General features: G+C 49.3%; 2 protein-coding genes across 2 annotated transcripts in view; one reads left to right on the forward strand and one right to left on the reverse strand.

Annotated features, from left to right (window-relative positions):
• The window catches only part of PLCB2 (phospholipase C beta 2), a 33,821-nt gene extending 21,287 nt beyond the window's left edge, over nucleotides 1–12,534 (reverse strand). Inside the window, exons 1-3 of the mRNA XM_054634330.2 lie at nucleotides 12,103–12,534; nucleotides 8,486–8,563; nucleotides 6,901–6,969 (exon numbers count right to left, since the gene is read on the reverse strand). Coding sequence (XP_054490305.1) covers nucleotides 6,901–6,969; nucleotides 8,486–8,563; nucleotides 12,103–12,186 — 231 coding nt within the window. The 5' untranslated portion in view covers nucleotides 12,187–12,534. The remainder of the gene's footprint in view (nucleotides 1–6,900; nucleotides 6,970–8,485; nucleotides 8,564–12,102) is intronic.
• Nucleotides 12,535–18,416: 5,882 nt separating this feature from the next.
• INAFM2 (InaF motif containing 2) lies at nucleotides 18,417–19,487 on the forward strand. The gene has a single exon (XM_054634329.2). It carries the CDS (start codon nucleotides 18,597–18,599, stop codon nucleotides 18,981–18,983), a length of 387 nt encoding a protein of 128 aa, XP_054490304.1. The 5' UTR covers nucleotides 18,417–18,596; the 3' UTR covers nucleotides 18,984–19,487.
• Nucleotides 19,488–19,951: the final 464 nt, after the last annotated feature.

Consider the following 19,951-nt stretch of genomic DNA (forward strand, 5'->3'; position numbering starts at 1 on the left):
GCCTGCTTGTGCCAGAGGTGTGTAACCAGTTGATTTTATCAAAACACACACACTAGAAAGTGTATTAGTGTGACACCCAGTTTTTGGGACCTCCTGTCACTTCAGAGTTGGCTTCTTCCCCTCCAAGCCCCATCTTCTGCTGCTGTCAGTTGGTAGTAGTGTTTTTTTCCATAGCAATTCCAGTACCCTACAGCAATAGCTCACCAGAGACTTGTTTTGTTAAGTGTAAGCTCATCCGATTAGTGGTACTTGGATTGCAGCACCATATGAAAGTATTTATAGGATGCTTTAAATTATTCATCATTTTCTGCATTCCTATGCATGGTGTCACTAAGCCAAGGTATCCGAGGTATCCTAGAGTTTTACTGATGGTGCTATTTATAATGGGAAGATAAAAATTTCCATTCCTAGAATAAAGCACAGGAATCCCTTATCTAAAGTGCAGGACAAATCCCTGTCGAAGCAAACAGGGAGCTGTCAGAGCACCTGCTCTCCTTTAGAAATAGGGCAAATCCACAATCTAGAATTGTTAGAGCAGATCAGACTTGGAAGTTAAACTGGAGCTGGAATCTGAGAGCACCTTTAGGTTTCAGCTCTTTCAGGTTTCAGCACCACGTCACACACAGAGCTGAATACACATTTTATAAGGAACTGCAGAATTTTTTTACTTCAATTTTCCTAATTTCTGAAGCACTTGCAATTTTGTCACAGCTGTAGCAAACAGGCATCTTTAAGAAAAACAGGACAGGGTGGGTTGTAACTCTGGATCATCTGACTGCTGTCTCTTATTTTGGAAAATAACCTCTCCAAGGGGGTAACTCTGAAACCTGTTTAATCCCAGAGCATTTGGAGGGAGGGAAGGGAAGGAATATGATTTGCCTATTTTCTACAAGGGAATTTCTAAAATGGCTCCTTCTTGCTTGTGAGCCATTTTCTTTCACAGAACTGAGCACCACCAAACACCCACATCTCCTTCCCATGCTCGTGGCAACTCCTTGTTGGAGCTCAACTTTCCAGTGCCAGCAGCAAAATGTTGGGATTTTAACTCCAAACTTGACTTCATCTTGCAAATGCACCAGCATTTGTTCAGCTCCAGGGCTGTACAGGAGAGGAGGCCCAAAACAATTGTGGTTGTGCTGAACTCATTTCCTGTATTTGTTATCCGGGGCTCCGCCCACCCCTTCCTTCTCTGCACGCTACTCTCGGTACGCTCTAGCAGACATTTGTCACCTGGCTCTCTCCACACCTCTCTGTCCAGGCCATATCCCCAGCAAACCAAGCAGTTTTTCTCTTATCCAGGCAGTGATGCATCCAGCACCCAAGGAAGATGTGGAGAGAAGACCAGAGACTGTGTGCAGGAGCTCTGAACCTGATGCCACATCGTGGCTCTTTCACAACCTGCACTCCTTAAGTGCCTTGTGCCACAGCTTCACTCTGGGATTACTCACTGTTGCCTTGCAGGTAGCCATAAAGGAAAAATAGGAATTGCTGCATGAAAAGCAGGACACGCATATTAGCCACGCAAATCAGAAGGGAAACACTCTTAGCAAATCCCCTTTAAAAAGCTAGATAAGCAGAAAACAACCTACTAGCAGAGTGGTTAAATATGGAGTCAGCTGGAGTTTCATGTCCCACCCTCCTGATTTCCCTAAAGTCCTCCGTTGTACAGAGATCCATAGTCCAGAGAGAAGCAAATTCTCATGCAAATATAAACAAAGAGTCAGAGACAGACACAGGACAGAGAGGGACAGTCCTTTCTCTGCTTGAGAGGGGGCAGAGCCGACTGACTGCAGGACCTGTTGTGTCACTGTGCCCTGACGGAGCTGTGTCTTGTGGCACAAGGACAACAAATCTTCTCTTTTGGAGAAGGGAGCTCTTGTTTGGTTGCCAGAAAGAAAAAAGGAAGCCCCAAGGTATTTGGGGGATGCCTTTAACTCTGAAGGTAACACTCCTGTCCCTTTTAGGCTTGCTGCTCCATGCTGGAGATATTGGCTCTAGAATGGGGAGGGCCAACTTGTCCCTGGGCCAAGCATTTTAGGGACACAGGCAGACAAAAATCCACAGTGAAGCACTCTCAGCCCTCAGTGTTTTACCTAAAGGAACTGGAAAATCAGCAGCTCAGAGTCCCAGGCACAGAATAGCCCATGGTGTTCTGCAATCCAGCAGGACATCCTGCCAGGGACAGGAGAATGTGTGGCCCCAGAACTCACTGCACAACAATGGCAGAAGCAGGAGGGCCCAGCATGACAAAGGTCATCACTCACACGTGCCCATTTCCTTGCTCAGCTCCTGCTCCACCACTCATAAATCCTTTGCCAGACACAGGCTGGTACCTGCCTCTCTCTTGCACACTCACAGATTGGTGCCTCCTTACAACTCCATATGATTGCTCTCCAGTTGGAGGGATGGAGTTAGACTTAGTTCAGCTCCATCCTGGGCTCACAAGTTGCTCAATCCCAATGCCAGAGCTGGTCAGTCCCTGTGCTGCAGAACCACTGACCACCCACAGTGTTTAGAGCCTGTGGCTCACAGCGACAGCTCAGCTCCGAGGGCACTGTGATTGTCCTGCAGGGTTCCTGAACATTCCCACTGGCTTCAACTTTATTGTCTCAAAACATGATGAGTGAAATACCTTGGTGTTGTTTTCTTCCTGTACATGTGCAGTTCAGGCTGTAGCTCCAGGTTCAACACCAACAGAATGAGGATAGACCATGAAGCTGGTTTATAATCATGACAATCAGAAAGTACAACTTTTGTTTTTATTAAAAAATATGTCTGTCTCAAAGCCAATGGCGCCTGAAACATCTAAACAAACCCCAAGACACAGCCAATAGGCCAGAAGTCTGGGCTAAAACATCATGTATTTTGGCCTTAGTTATTAGATTCTCTGTCAGCATTCCAGGGTCTTGGTGCCTTAAAAAAGAAACCACAAGAAGCCCCACAAATAGAGCAGCCCTTATTGTTCCTCATTACTGAAAAGAGACACAGACCTGATTGTAAATAACAGCCCAATCTGTATCAGCACACTGCTGAACTACAGTCAATAGCTTTTTAATCTTGTCTCTTTGCTGTTCAAAGGCACTGCTCCTTCTTATCTTTATTATTCTCTTGAACACACACCAAAGTTCGCTCTGCCCCACGTAAAAAAAAAAAAAAAAAAAAAAAAAAAAAAAAAAAAAAAAAAAAAAAAATCTGCGAAGAAAAGTCACAGCAGAAACGCGCAGCCGCTCTCCAAGAGCCTCGCAGGGGAGCCCTGCGTAGGAGGGGCCGGGGAAGATTCTGCTCTGTGGTGAGGCAAGGACTGGGGAAGGCAGGCAAGGGCCATTTCCATGTGGAGGTTGCTCCTACGGCTGGCAGCCCTTGGTGAGTCCCTTTTCACGCTTCACCTGCTCCCTAGGCATCCCTAACCATGGATGAGGTTCCAGCTGTGACCTGTGCTGGCAGTACTACGGCAGCAGGTCTCTTCTCAAGTGGTTTCTCACGTGGCTGCTTTGGTGTTATTATTCGTGCTGCGTGTAGGGGTTACAAAGAAAAACCCCAAACCTCTGAGCAGGCAGTGGTGGCAAAGTGCTACTGAAAGCAGGGAACTCCCGACACCCACAGTGACCCACCCCCTCCCAGGGAGACTTCTCCACGCCATGGGACTGGAAAACCCATGGGGCAGGTTACAACCCTTGAGCCACAGCCCAAACCTGCACAGCCCCTTGCTGTGGAAAGCAGGGGCACAGATGCTCTCCATACAGCACTCTCCTTCCTCTGGACTTCTTTCAGTAACCAGCCAGCAGGAAAACCAGGCCACAAGCTTTGCCTCAGAGCAGCTGCAAATTGACTGGGGCATCACTTGCAGAGAAGGGGAAAGGATGTTCCTTTTATTGCTGGTGCCATCCACAGTTCTTCCTACAGCTGTGATCCTGCTCTTCTTGTCCTAATCCTTGTCCTAAAAGAGGCCGATGGCTCATTTCTTCTTCACCTTCAGGCAGTGAAACAAGTTAACTCTTGGTATTAATTCCAACAGTTCCATTCTACAACCATTACAAGCCACTATTTTGTGACAGAGCAGAAGAGCACCCATGTTCATTCTTCCACATCTAAACAGATTTTTATTTGCTTCACCACACCAGTTTTTTATATTAATGCCTTTTGTAACAACGCCCTGAACACAGCTGCCCCATGTGGAGGGTGTGGTGGTTCATGTGAAGAATTTTTCCCTGCTTTCTGCATTCCTTTGTGAACTTCTGCTCTCAGGACAGCCAAATGAACATGACCCTGAGGGCTTTAAGCCAGAGGCATCAAGGATAGCAGAGCTATGTGTAAGTAACAATCTTCCAGACCCAGATGGCACATCTTGGTTCAACACCCCTTCAGTGCCCACATAAGGCCTCCCAGGATCCACAAGGAAAAGATGGATAAGGAGCCAATCTAGTGCATTTTACTACATGTTATCACAGAATTCCAGAAAACTCCCTGAAATAAAAAGGGGACTTATTTCAAATGAGTCTCTGTAAAATGCAGAATTCAAAGAACACTTGGGATTTTCACAGCAAAGGTTGTCATCAAGTGCATCACTTCTGCCCACTGAGAATACTTAATAAATCAGTCAGTGCTTGACCCTTGCTTCGTTGTTCTTCAAAAATGAGCTGCAGCCAATTCCCATGACTCTAAAATCCCATCCCTGGCCTATTACAACAACTAGAACAGAATAGCTCCATCCAGGTGCCTAGAGAAAAGCACTGGAACAGGGCATACACACTGGCACTTCTTTGACACATTCCTGCAGCTCCCAGCAATCTGGGATTCAGCAGCTTCCTAACCCAGAGGCATTATCTCACATTTAATAACTCCCTAAGAGCATTTCCTTCTTATACTGACTTTTTATACTCACATTTCCATGACTGGGCAGGAAGCATTACCAATGGCATGGTGATCTGAGGTGGGACAGCAGCAGCACCTCCTGCTTGTGCCACTCCTACCTCTGGAAAATTCCACCTTATATGGAGATCCTGCACTGGAAGAAACCCTGAGTAATTGCTTCAAACTCTGAGTAAGCCCTTCGTGCTCCCCTTCTCCATTCAGCTGCTGATATTACAGCACTCCACATCACATTCACCTTACTCCTTCTGCCAGAACACAGTCCCTCCTACTCAGATGCTCTGCCCCCAGCAGCCACTTCTTTCCTTTGTTAATCCTGCTGCTCTTCCATACCTTTTCCAGTCCTCACTAAATTTGAGAGTACACTAGAATTGCACATAAATATGGATCAATTTGGGGTGTACACAATAGCACAACTTGGTAATGATTTCCTTATAATCTCTAAGATACACTTTACTTTTAGGAGGCAAATACTGCTGAACACTACATTGATATTTTACCATACACCCACGATGTTTTCTGAGTAGCAACAGTCAACTCAGGGCCTATTATTACAGAAGGATGAGGGATTTTTTCTGTATGCATTGCCTGATTTTTATCTGTATAAAATGTATCACTCATTAGATCATGCATTCAATCAGCAATTCAAGGTCTTCCTACAAACCAGCCTGATTTTATTACGCCAAATAACACATTTGGCACATTGGCAAACTGTCTTCTCTTGGTACTCTCCAATTAGTCTTCCTTAACTAATTCTTAAAATCTAGGACATCTCCAGCCTTCTGTTACCACCAGGACATCCAGCCATGGCCTCAGTGTTTCCCCCAGCAATTTATTATCTATATCAAAGATCAATTCATTTTGTCAACAGGTCATTTCTCAAAGTTTAACACCCTAGAAAAGAGTATCTCCTTTAAGTCAGCCTCTTAGTGTGTCCCATCTGGAGGGCAGCACCAACTCAAACAGCCCCAAATATTTTATTCTCTCAAATGAAAATCCAACCTCTGACAGCATTTTTAAAGCACAGTTCCCACAAAACAAGTTGCTGACAAAGTTTTAGGCTCATTGAAAACTGAAGTATGTTCCCATCTAGTGAGCTTCTAAGGAGAAAGGCAGTTTCTCTGAAGGAAAGATGATTTTTATGATGGTCATTGTTCTTGAGCTCTGCTGTGCCTTTAGCACCCACCTTTTTATGGTATTTTGAAAAATACTGGTCTTGGGGAGCTCTGACTAGACATTTTCAGAGCAGATTGAGAAAACAGCCCCACAACTTATGCAAAAGGCTTCTTGAGGCTCCGGAGATATTGCAAAACCTTTCCCTTTTGCCTTAGAGAGTCACCTATGTCACCACATGATGCATCAGCTTTACTTCTTTGGTCCCTTTTCCACCTTTGTGCTTTACTGCAGTTTTCTGCTTGCCTTTTCCATACATGGAAAAGTTAAAAACAAAGTCCCAGAAGCAAAGTCCTAACAAGGGCTGCAAGAATCTTCAATTATAACTGAAATTGAGGACAAAGCCCTGATCACGTGCAAATGTAAAAATATACGGGGAGGAAAAGAAACAAACCACTTTTTCTGAAAATGCATTTTCTTCCCTTTAAAGGGAAGATCCCAGCACACACTGTTGGAGTGGCATTGTAACTCCAGGTTTGTGGGTACCCTGTGTATCCTTACACAAGAGCAGCTCCAGTGTCTCAGTGCAGGAACATCAGAGTCTCCAGCAGGACTTAGCCGTGCAGCAGGGCACTTGGAAGGGGAATTGGTACTCCTGGCTTTCTGACATATTCCTTCCAATGAGCCCATCTACCATAGTCTGGAAGTGCTGCTTTTGGGAGCACAGAGGGCCCCTGGGAGGTCAGGGACAAGAGTCAAGATGGGTTTTCTGTATTTACATAGCTTTGATGTAAGGAGATGAGATCCTCTCTAGCTTCTTCCTACAGAAATCCAGGACAAGCTGCCTGAGCCCACCAAAACCTCAGGCAGCCCTGCCTTCCCACTGAAACACAGGACAGAAAGAAGCTGTGGCCTCACCTTGGGCATTTTGGCAAATCGCCCTGCTCGGGTGTCTCGGATGCTGGTGATATCCAGAATTTCTCTTTCCTACAAACAGAATAAGGACCAAAAAAAATGAGGATCATAGGAGGAAGGAAAGCACTCCATGGCTTAGTGTCTTTCCCTGTGGAAGAGCTCTCCCAGCAGGAACAAGGCAGGGAGGGAAGCCATTCCCACAGAGGACACTGCACAGCCTTTCCCAGGCAGCCCCTCCATGTCCTCACTACTGGCTTGCTGTCTTGTTTGTTCTTTTAATATCCAACCTGAATTTCCTTCCTCTGTTGCTAATTTTTCTTCTCACCATGGATCTGGAGAACAAATTATACTTGTTGCAGCAGATAATATTATTTTCCGAGATCACATTACATGACAATGTGGATGCCACGTCTTCTGGCTGTATCCCCATTTTATTGTTAAGCAGGAAGTAATTTTACTCCTAATCCCACTCCTTTGTGAATCTCTAGTACAAAAGCAGTTCAGTTCACTTTAGCTGCTAACCAACAGCATTTTCCAGGAATGCGAGACCCCTTCCAGTCTGGCTTTCCTTGTTGCAGCTATGCTCCCCTCCACCAGCCCCTTTCCCAGGTATCCCAATGAAGTATCTCCCTTTCCATGGTGTCACCAGCTCCCCTTGCCTCACTTTGTACTCCACTTCATCCTGCTGGCACCCTTAGAGCAGATATTCTACTGCCCGAGTGGACTTTGAAAGCAGAACAGGAGTGACAGAGACATCAAGGGGCATGACAGTCCCCAGCATTGTGACACTGTTCTTAGGGGATGTGGCTGTGGCAGCGCCCGGTCCCAGCTGGCACTGGGCACAATCTCTGGAAAGGCAGAGCCCACCCAAACCCACCAGGTCCCTGGCCAGGGCCTGGGCAGGACTGTCTGACTGCCATGGCATGTAGGTCAGGCGGAGGAAGCAGAGCTGAACCACAGCCTGCTCTGGAAAGCAGAAGTAAGGCCAGCCTTCCACCTCCCTCTCCATCATTTGATGTACTCATCAGTGAGGAACTGAATTCTCTTTCCTCCATGTGTTATCTCCCCCTCTCCTCCAGCAGCCCGCAAACATCACCCTGAGCACAACTTGCTCTCCAGACTCCATGTAGGCCCTACATCACTACGGTCACTACTTTTTAAATTAAATGGTCCAAAAGCCCAATGAGTCAGTTAATGGCCCCACTGCACAGGTTAGGAGAATCCTGTATCTTGCTGGGTGACAGGTATATCAGCACTGTTTTTTTACTGATATCAGTGATATCAGTAAAACTGTTCTTCATGAAGTCCTTTGAAGGACACATAACAAGCTTTGCAGGAGTCAAAAAAGGTGAAAGCATGAAAGGCACAGAAAGGCCACACTCACACCTTCAGTTCTTGCACTTTCCTAGTGCTGTGAAGACCAACCTGCCACTGAGCAGCTCTCACTCCTTGGTGGGGCATCCCTACTAAGAGGAATAAGTGTGGCAGTTTGCTCCCAAGGGCAGGACTCGAGCACTTGCAGTGTTGTCATCTCACACAAACCTGAGCTGGCTGGTTGGAGCCTGACCTGTGCAGCCTCAGCACTTACCATGCTCTGATAGGTCCAGTACACATAAAAGCCCCGGGGATCCACTCGGAGAATCACAGGAGAGGCATTTGATGTTTCCTGACAGAAAAAAAACAGCAAAAGAATGTTGGTACCTTGGGTGACTTGGAGAAAACATCCTGGGACACAAGGTTCCCAGTTCAAATACAGACCCAGCAGGTGAACACCCTCTGGGATTTATGAAAATGAACCCAAGGATTTTAGGATGTCTCCATGGTGACACCTGTGATGCTCTGGAAGCTGAATCCTGAGTCTCACCTAACCTGTGCATTTAACAAGAAGAGCTGTCTTGGAGTTTTCTACATAAAGAACTGAGATAAAGTATCTGGAGATTCAATTAATTTTTTCATTTGATAAGTATTCTTTGACCTGCTCCATTCTACAAGCTCAGGAGTAACCCAGGCCAAGCAGAGAAAGCATTCATCCATGGCATCTCCCATCCAGGTGTTGGTGCAGATTATCTGGGCTCCTGGTCAGGAAGGCTTCAAGGAGGGGATACATCAATGCAGCATCATTATGCTGCTTTAGATGGGCATTCTGAAACTCCACAGACTATACACTCAGTCTCTACACTGACTATAGAAAGAAGCAGCTACACAAACACCCACACCAGAGGCTGCAACAAGATGAAATCATTTGGGGCTGATCCTGAATCCCACACAGCCATTTCTGGGAAGGCTCCAGATTCAATTCAGGAAGCTGAAACACATCACTGCTAATATGAAACCAGTAATGAAATCTGGAAGTTGTACTTGTCTGTTGGCCTCAGATTCTTCAGTTTTTTACTCAACTCATACTTCACTCTAGAGTGTATCTATGTTTTCAGGGACCTCCATTTCCATACACAATATTTGCAGTAAAGTGCTCATTGCACAGCACATTGTGTGTGGTCCTTTTACTGCCTCTTGTCTTCCCCTGCTGTGCCAGGGCCAGCACCAGCACCAGCCTGCCCAGCACCATGTCCACGTTCTCAGAGCTCTTGGCTGCTCCCTGCACACATGGCTGTGGAGAGCAGAACAGGCCCCACGGGACCACCACAGAGGATTGTGCCATGTTCTAGATTACCCTTATCTCCCACAAAGCAGCTTTCTGGAGGGCAAGCTGAGGCTGCAAGGAAGCTGCTGCCAGCCAGACTCCTAGGCAGGGCCAGGCCTGACAGGGGGTGCAGGCAGCCTCTTCAATGGGGCAGCTGCTGGCAGCAAAGAAAATGGGCAATCCTACAGGAGATGGTCTGGCAGCCAACCTGGTTGCTTCTCACTCTGTGGGGCAAAAAGCAAGCACTGTCTGCTAAAATCCTGTAATCCATAATCTTTCAGAGATAGGAACAGTTTTGACTCTACTATGAGGACTCAGAGGCAGCACAGAGCCATACCCATACCCATCTGCCCTGCTCAAGAGGTCAGCTACTGCCTTGTGCCCTGCCTGGGCTTCTGACAGAGTTCCCAGTGGTTCTTTAACTCAGCTACCACCCATATAGCACAACTTCACCTCTTCAGTCTGTTTAGGAGCCCCAGCTTGCTGGATGCTGACCAAAGCACTGCAGAGCTGCTCCTTACCCCAAGGTCCTGCAAGTAACTCCATGGGACAGGTCGGAACAGTCCTGCCTGTCAGGGACCCATTGCTCTCTCCTCTAGACAGTGCCTTACCAAAGCTGGACAAGGTGAGGGCTCTGTAGAAAAAGTGTGGGTCTGCTTTTTTGCTGGAAGGCCCTAGTTCAGTCCCAAGCTGAACAGTGATTTAAGAGGCCAGCCTGATCTTCCTGAACTCCTTTGCCTCACTTATCCTGGAGGGAGTTCAAAACTGTTACCCACAGTACAGTCGTGTCAATTGAAAGAGATACAAAAAACTTAACACTCATGAATTCTAAAGTGCAGCAATCCTGCAATCTGGAGCTCTCACCATCATCCTCTGCAGCCTATTCTAACCATGGATTGGGAAAGCCCAATGTGATGGAGCAATGTGACCAGAACAGCCCACTCATGGAGAAGCCTTTCTTTATTGGTGGAGATGAAGCGTGTAAACTACTTAGTTGAGGCAACCACTTAGAAACGTTTACAAATATATAAACCTTAAGGAAAGATCCAGATGGGAATTGAGCTCACTAATCAACAGCTACAGCAGGAAATAAACACTTGGTGGGTCTTGGAAGCCCAACTGACTCACGGTGGTTTTCAGGGGACCCTAACCCAGGAATACCCAGTGATGTACTTAACAGCTTCCAATTCTTGGGAGAATGGCCCCCAAGGACTGAACACAAAGTCATCAGCAATTTTAGACAAGTTTGGCTACTGTTATTCTGAGAAAGCAGATTTCAAATTCTGAGAAGCCCTAAGTGCACTCTGCAGGGAGTAGGCCCACAGGAAAGAGGAAGGCTGTGCTTTTCACTGTACCCCGGTGTCATCCTCCTGTTTATGTACTGCTCACAGGGGAACCGGCAGCCATATTCCAACTCCTATTCCTCACATCCATCCTTCCTGCCAGCTGCACAGTACACTGCTCTCATTCTCAGTGCTGCTGGACCACCCCACTGATGTTGAGCACAGGTGATCCACTCCTCCACATGCTCCTTTGGGACTTAACACTCTATTCCAGCTTCCTACTCACAAAAGTGCTAATCCCTCCTGCACTGCTGCTGCAGGCTCCTTCTGATCATCTCATTTGCAACACCACATGAACCATCTCCCCAGACCCCTGTGAATAACGAATAATCTGGGCTTTCCCCCTTTTATCAACATCCATGCCCAACAGCAGACAGTCCATCTCCAGACAGCACAGATGGGCAGCTGCTCTCCTCCTGCTCAGGTTTGTGGGTGCTGGGGTAAGCACTCCTTCGCCTCCTTAGAAAGTGAGGAGGGGAGCTCTTACATTCCAATGAACTGCTGCTCCTCCACACTTTCTTCCCCTCACACAGAAAGGCAGTGACTGCAAAGCAGCTGTTTTGAAGGTATAGAGGACAATGAGCTGGAGAGAGCAGCAGCTTGCTGCAGCACCCTGAGGCTTCAGCCCTGCTAAAGCACAGGCCCTTTGCTGTTCAGTCATTCCCAGACCCAGGGGCCGGGCAGGCGTGGGAGGCCATGGCTCACCCCCGATCCACTCAGGCAACAGGGCCATAAGAGGAAGCAACTTGGAGCCTGATTTCATCTTTATCTGGAAAGTGCAATGCGTGCTTTTTGCTCTGGAGTAGATCCTACCCTACCCCTTATGCTCCCCCAGAAAGTCCAAATGTGGCATTTGCATATCACCACACAGACACTCCCAGCAGCGACCACCTTCCTGAGGGCTGGACCTTGTGTCCTTTACCAGGGGCTGCACACACAGACCCAGAGTACACTCAGTCCATTTGTTTCCATCCTCCACTATAAGAGATGTAGAAAACATATCCCCAGCCCCTTACACACACACAGACACACAACATCCCCTTAACTTCAGTCCTCAGCTTTCCTGTTCTTCCCAGTTCCCTCTCCCCATCTAGAGACCTCTGCTGTCAGGTGGGATACCACACTGAACACAGGCTCCCGGCCTCCCCACAAACCATGACCCAACCAGTGTCTCCCTGCCACCGCAGGCACAGCCCAGGGAAGGAACACCCCAGTACTCACATCATCCCATTTGATGAAGCGGTCGCCCTTGCACAGGTAGTCCTTCACCTCCGTGGGCTGCAGGACAGGGTTCAGCACAGACATGGTCCTGCAGATGTGCTGCTCAGCTACCACAAGCAAGAGCAACTGCACAGCTCACTCCTCCTTAGCCCCCTCTCCTCTATCTCTGCCTCTCACGTGGCAGGGCGTTCTGCCATGGCCTCTGTTGGCATCAGAGAGCAAACAACCTCTTATATCCCAGCCCAATTTAGGAGGGGCAGGGACAGGCAGGCGAGGAGCGATGAATCTGCATTGTAAATCAACAGCTCTCCAGGCAAGCAGAGCCTCACCCAAGGTCACCCAGAAGAAGGCTGGCAATGGCTGGGGTGCTGGTGGGCACAAACACCCACCGTCCCTCCGGGAGGGATCCACTCCTTGGAGCTGTGCTGGTGAGGCACCCGGCTCGGTGAACTTCCGCAACTCAACTTCCTTAAATGCTCTCTTGACGAAGTACAGGCATTGCCAGAAATGCTCCAACTGCTTCAGCAGCTGTGGTTACGGAGCAGCTCAGCTCTGGCTACAAGCAGACTGCCCCCTTCATGCAAGAGGCCAGATGTCCCAGGAAACAAACTCCTTCCTTGCTCTGGACAGATGCCATTTCTGAGGCCACTCACTGCACTGTCCAGTCTTAAACAGTTTTCCTTTCTCTTATGGGCTCTTCTGAATGTCAGCCTCAAAGTGAGACAGACCAGCGGGGCAGCTGGAAATTCCCCAGATGAAATGAAACATTCCCAGAGTCCCAGGAACCGCACTACTCCACACACTCACTTGGCTCTGTGGCAGATACATGGGACACAGAACAGGAGAGGTGGGCAAGATGGGGATTATAGTGACAAAGCAGCAGGGAAGGGACCAAAAGCAGCTTAGAGGCAAACAGGGCCAAAACAAGTCTCTGCTTCTGACCTTGGAACAAAGGAATTCCATGTGGGCAGCAGAGGAGGAAAAGAGCTCCACTGGCTCATGGGCACTGGCTAACCTAGAGAGCAGCTTATGAAAAGGCCTGACATGGCCAAGATCAATTTTAGTCAGAGGCAGAGCCCCACAACTAATTACAAGTGGAAATGACTGTGCTATGATTGCTGTGGATTCCCAGGCACACAGTGGGATGTCCTCCTCACCTCCTATCAAGGCCAAGATTGCCATGGCTCAAAAGGGACAAGCTGCTGGCAAAAGTAGCACAGAAAAGGTGGAGAACAAACCCCCCCCCCCCCCCCCAACTCTGTAAGAGGAGCCAGCTGCATGTTTTATTCTTTCCTTTCTTCCCAGCCCTGATGTGATGAGTCTGGCACTTTGGAGCAGCCTGGACAGCTGGGGGAATGGTCACTGAAGGAATCCTAAGGGCATTCTCAGGTGCTACTGGCATGAGGCAGGAGAGATAAAGTGGAACTTCAGCAAGTGCTCCAACTGTAAAACAATAAAAGCAGGAATCAGAGCTCCCTGCTGCAGGAAAAGAGAGCCCTGAGCAAACACAACATCCTTTGTCTTTCAAGGGGTCTGCCAAAAAAACCCCTGGGAATAAGAGAGCTTCCGCATTTCCAGCTACCATGGCATTTTCTGCACTTATCAATCTTGCCCTTACAGGAATTGCCTCTCCAACAGAAGGCAGTTGGCTCTCTTTCCTTAGGGTCTCTGGGATATTCCAGGCCCAGCCAAGCCAGTGTCACCAGGATCCCACACTCAGGAAAAGTGGTTACTCCCAAGGAGAGAAACAGAAGATGATAAAGAGTGCAGTGAAAGTTCTCTACACTCACCTGATCTCTTCTGCAAGGCCAGAGCAGCTTCAGGTTTGCTTCCCTTTAAATTAGGGAGCAGCAATGGAGAGAATAGAGAGCATTAATCTTGCTCAGAGGTGCTGCAGTCCTCCCAGCCTCTGGAACACTAACAGCACTGCAGGAAGGCCCTGGAGGTCACAGCTGCAAAGCAGTGAGAGGTGGGATGAGCTTTGCCACCTGGTACTGCCAAGAGCAGGTGAGATCAGTCATAGCTACTGGATCCCATGGCTTGACTGGTACTGTCAATTATCACAGCTTTGTGAACCAAGTGTGCTTCCTGCCAGGGCCTCACTGCGAGGCTGCTTCTGTCCTTCTCTCACACCCGGATATTCATCAGCTTTCTCTGCCTCATGAACAAAGTAAGCAAGAATCCTGCCACAGTTTAACTCTACATGTCACTCAAGGTCAGCTTCCCCTAAGGAATAAAACCTTAATTCAATGAATAATGAAATCATATTTGAGACTCAACTAAACACAAGCAGCATGAAGATCAGTGCCCAAGTTGGTGGCTGCCCTGCAAGGCCACATGATGCCCAACAGCAAGGGCCAAACCCCCACTTGCACAAAGGTTGTCACAAAAGCTGCAGCTCCCTTCCTCTTGCCCAACCCAGCCTCCTTATCTTCCACTTCACACTCCTTGCTCTGTAGGAGCCTCTGTCCCTTGCATGCAGAGATGGCTGATGGAGCCCTGATAGGACAGAGCAGCAGTCCTGCCCTCTGCAGAGAGCTGCAACATCAGAGCAGGCACGAACAGCAGCACTTGGAGCAGTATTTGTTTATTCAAAGCATCCTTTATTCTCTCTCTCCTGTAAGGCACATCACCTAGTGCACACTTGTCCCACATCCCTGTCTCCTTGCTTTCCTCCCATACCTTCCCTGCCAGGCTACCCACCACTTGCTACAATAGTTTTGATATGCAAACATTTCCCTTTTTTAAATTTAATATTCTTCCTTCTCTCCCTGTGCTACCTATCCAGCAGCCTCTACCCCCCCCCCCCCCAACAGGGTGCATGCAGCAGCAAGGCAGGCAGGATCACCCTTCAGACAAGGTTTAGGGGACAAGGTTTCCAGACACTCATTTAAGCCACACGTTAAACCTCCCTCCTGACTTCCAGCAAATTACTGTAACCTCCACCCCAGCTCACTCCTGGCACAGAAATCTGTAAGAAATCTCTCCCAGCATTGTTGCAGGAGAATTACTTTGCCATGTGTAATGCTGTCCTCTAGTGAAGAGCTGTGACACTGCACATCAGCAATGAACTCCCAGCTCTGCAAATGCCAGCCCATCCCACTGCTCCTGTGGCTGCTCTGCCCTCAGAGCGCTGGCAATCCGGAAAGGATTAACAATACCATTAAGACCACAAAGACAGTATTTTCTTACCACCCTGGAGAGCAGAATTGCTGAGTGTGTGTACAGCGACATATCTTGTGTCCCATTTTGAGCCGAAACCACAAGGCCAAGGACTCCTGACAGCTCTCAGCATGACTCTTCAGCTTGATCTGCAAAAGTCAGAGGACAGTGGACTATGGCACAAAGAAGTGGCCACAGATGCCACAAAACCATAAAAGCAGTGAGGTCTTGTGCAAAAAAACCCCAAATCCCAAGAAACTATCTGTCCAACCACCAAGACATGGTTAGGCCTGTAATTAACTGCTCACTGGGCAGTGTGTTGTGTTGACAGCACTGACAGCTTTCAGCATGTTTCCAAGAAGCACAGTGGGGCTGCAAGCAGGATCACATTTAAACATCCCATACATTCCTGCAGTGCCAGGTCACTGCTGCCCAGAGCTGGCTGAACCAGCCATTCCTGACTGCTGGGAAAAAAACAAGACTTTCCAAGACAGGTCATTAACAGGAAAGGAAGCATGAGGAGCAGTGGCACACAAACAACATGCCCATCTCACGGTACACTTCAGTAGCAGAGTAACAAGAAGAGGAAAGCAACTTGTACCACACCTGGAGGTGAATGCAGCCTGTTCCCGCCTGTATTCATCTCCAGTACAACACACTGCAGAGGAAATCGGGATGCTGGGGGACAAAGCCCCATTGTGCTCTTAAGCTCATCCACATTTACTTCCCACTGCACCAGCCCAACTTACTCTGTTTGCCTACTTGGTTCATGAAACTGAACAGGTGTCAGCCATAGTCTTCCCTTCACTTCTCCACATGCTAGCCCAAAGCTCTCATTTCTGTAATATCCAGCCTCAACCTAGAGCATTCTCCTCCTCCCTGCAAAGGCCTTTGCACAGCTCAGACAGATGTCCCAGGCATCCCATCCAGTATTCTGCTAGTCTCAGAAGCATGGAGAGAATCTATCTCAGGCCAGCAATCTTCCCTTAATTAAGTTTTCCCTATCCTGCAGCACTGGGAAGCTATTCACTGACTGTGATTGTGGGAAATCAATAACACAGGTTCATTTAGCTACATCCTTCGTGAGCCCTTGGAGAGAAAACAAACATCCCACTGCAAGAGGTAGCAGCAGAATTCAAGCTCTCTAGTGGACCCTCAGACATGAGAAGTCAAAATTAAAGGAGCTTATAAAGAACAGGAGCCTGCAGAGCAGTTTTTGGAGTGGTGGGAGGAAGGCTGTTTAGGGACTCTGCAGCTCTACTTCCTTGGAGGAGTCCCTGAGGCATCATGTACCCCTGACTCTGTCTCCAAGTGATCTCTTTTATGCTCTTTAGGAAGAATCCTAGAGAGGGATAATTTGCAAGCTGTGTCTAGTGTCAAACATAGTCACCGACTTTACAAGACCCCAGAGCTCCAGTTTTGTACCACAGGAATCCACACAGAGCACAGCTTGGTGTTTTTGCTAAAACCCTAAAACCCCAAGGATAAAGCAAGCACCATTCCTGCAGTTCCTTTAGGGATGGTTGTTAGCAAGGAGCTCTCTTTAGGAAAGAGGGCACAGACCTGCTCACAGCTGCCTGCAGAGAAGCTCACACGCAGTTACTTGTCCACAATAAAATGAAAAGCCTTCACCTGACCTTGGCAAAAGCCAAGACTTCACACTTAATGAACAGAAGCCTGCTCCTACTCAAAGCCCTGAGAGCAAAGGGTTGTCAGGGAGAAGAGAGCCTTAAGAATACTGAATTTCTTGAATATTACCATGGAATTGTGTGTTTTAGGAAGGGCGAGTCTCCACTGCAGCATGAGTGAGTCAGAAATAAATGCAACAGGGAGGTGAGGCTGTTGGGCTGAAGGCAGAACATCGCAAGCCCATCACACTCCGTACATTTGCTGAGAATGTTCCAACAGTTCCCCTGCACATCCAGCCTTCTCCAGTTCCTAAACAGGGAAAGGCAAATACATGTTTTGAGAATAAACAGATACATCTATCATATTGCTAATGGTATTGGTTGATATGAGTGGACACATACAACATCTGGTTGGAAGGTTCAGCAAGAGGTCAGCTGTGGCTCAAGGCCTGTTGTTCAGGCCTCAGTACTTCAACCCAACAAGCACCAGGCAAAAACTGTCGAGACCTGACTCAGCCCCAGAGGCATTCTCAGTACATGTCAATCCTCTGCCTCTTAACTGGAATTAAGCAAGAGCATAGGGAAGGGACTTGTGGGAGGTAATAACTCATCATCATTTCACCTGCTGAACCAAAAAAGAGGAGGAGCCGGAGCAAACCCATCACTGAGGGAAAACGCATTGAAAAATTACTAGAAAGTCCATTTTGTAGGAAGTGCTATAAATTCACTTTCCAAGAATTACAATTATTTTGCAGCTACTCCATTTATTCCATAACATGTTTTCTTGGGGAAGCCTCTGGGTTACAGTCAGTTCTCCAGTTGCTGTAGGCGCCTCCAGATCTACAAGTCCTGGTTTACAAGAGGTTTTTGCTGCAACCACTACACCTGACTGACCTCAGATTGAGGGGAGGGAGAAAACGATTGCAGAAGGCACAACTACATCATTCCAAAAAGTGATTTTCTTGCACCATAAAGAAAAAACTAATTTACGTCCCAAATCACCATTTTAGTTGCCTTTTGAACAAGACAATAGAACAATTTCGCAGGGAACTAACACCTGTGGAGTAAGGTGAAGCTATAACTTCAGAGAAGGTTTAGAGTGTATCAATAACGGACTCGGGAAGAGCCCAATTTGAACAAAACGAAGGCAGTCTTTCCCTCTAAAAAAGTGCCGCTTGGCTCGGGCACCCTTGCAGCCTCACAGAGGCGCAGGCAGCATATACCTGCATCAGGGAGAGCGCAAAAAGTAACTCCGTCGGGAAGCCAAGGTAGAGAGGAGACTTGTGACCTCCTCCAGCGCTGGGCACGTTCCAGGAAGCCGTGCCAGAAGCCTTCCTGCGGCTCAGCGAGCGCTGCCCATGTCCCTGAGCCACCGCTCCGCGCCCACCCCTCACTCCGGGGCGGGTAAGGGGTGCGGTGACACGGGCACCGGGGGAGGGGGCTCGGTTTAAAGGTGGCCCAGGCTCCTCCTCCTGCCCGCCCCTTTCCTCTCCTCCCCTGCCCTCCTCCCCTCCTGTCGTTCCCACCCCTCAGGGCGGGGTTGCCCCCTACGCTCCGCCCCTCGCCCCCGGCGGGGCAGCGCGGGCAGCGGCACCGGTGGCAGCACGGGCGGTACCGGCATGTCCTGAGCGGCGGCGGCGGCCGATCCGGGCCGGAGCCAGCACGGAGGGCTCGGTGGAGCAGCGGGCCAAGGGCCGGGCCCCCATGAAGGAGAAGGAGGCGGGCGCGGAGCGGGGCAAGCCCGCCACTTACACCGGGGACAAGAAGGCGCGCATGGCGGCCAAGACCAACAAGAAGTGGGTGCGCCTGGCCACCGTGCTGGCCTACGTGCTCTCCGTCTCGCTGGCCGCCATCGTGCTCGCCGTCTACTACAGCCTCATCTGGCAGCCGGTGCGCGGCAGCGGCGGCTCCTCCAGCCCCGGCCCCGGCGCCGCCGCCACCCCCGCGCAGCTCCGCGCCGCGCCCGCCGGACCCACGGCGGGGCCTCCGCCCGCGCCGCCGCGCACCGGCCCCGGCCCCGCCGCCACCGCCCCGCCGGCCGCGTCCCCCTCGCCCGCGGCCGGGAACGGGCCGGGAGCCGGCAGCCCCTGAGCCGGGCGGGCCGCGGGAGGCCGCGCGCCGCCGGGGATGCGGCCGCGGGGCTCGGCCGAGGATGGAGACCGATGGCTCGCCCGTCCCTGCGGCACCGTGCAGCGCCCGTGGAGACTGACTGGAGACTGACCTGGAGACTGACCTGGAGACTGACTCGGCCCCGTTTGGACTCGGTGGAACTGCGGTATCTTCTTTTCCCCCCGATTTTTCCTCAAAAGGGAATTTTGTGGCTTCGTTTTCTTCCTCACCAGGGCTAGCTTCTCTCCCTTTGAACCCGCATTGAATTCCTGCGCTGTTTATGCCAGTCTGTTACCTATACAAGGATATCGGTGTCCAAAATTCCTCGCTATTTACAGGATCAGCTGGGAACAATACGAATTTAGAGGCTGTAATCCATTGTTGAAGTAAAAACAGTTTTGTTTAACGATGAGCATAAACTTATTTAAAATATGTGGAAGGTAAATTGACTTGTTTACTATATTAAAATATTTTCCCAATATGAAAGTCTCTGTAACAAAGTATGTTCTCTTCGGTGGTGGGAGGAAGAGTGCTGAACTGGAAGGGGTCTGAGTAGCAAAAATTTGGCCACTGCAATGGGCAGTTATGGTACATGGTGTTGATTCATTTGTTATTGGTCTCTGTAGGTGAGGCTGGAGAAACCTCTGTACGTGGCTAATTGTGGCAACGAAGCAGTGGTGCTGGAAAGGTTTGATCTGTGCTGGCAGAGCAGGCGGAGCTGTGGCAGTGGGTGCTGGTGGGCTCTGAGCTGTGGTGCGGTTGTACCCGCGGTTGTACCCTCGTGCTGCTGCCTGCAAGGGATGGCAGCGCTTACGGATCGTCCCCGCACCTCTGGGGCATGCAGAACCAGGGTAGGTCTGGCCCAGGCAGCTCCTGGTGAGTCCTGGAAAGGCTGTCCTCCCAGCTCCATGGTTTCCTGCCCTGTGGTCCTCAGAAATCTTCTATTCCTT

This window comes from Agelaius phoeniceus, chromosome 6 (genome assembly GCF_051311805.1).
Source record: "Agelaius phoeniceus isolate bAgePho1 chromosome 6, bAgePho1.hap1, whole genome shotgun sequence".
NCBI classification, from domain to species: domain Eukaryota; kingdom Metazoa; phylum Chordata; class Aves; order Passeriformes; family Icteridae; genus Agelaius; species Agelaius phoeniceus.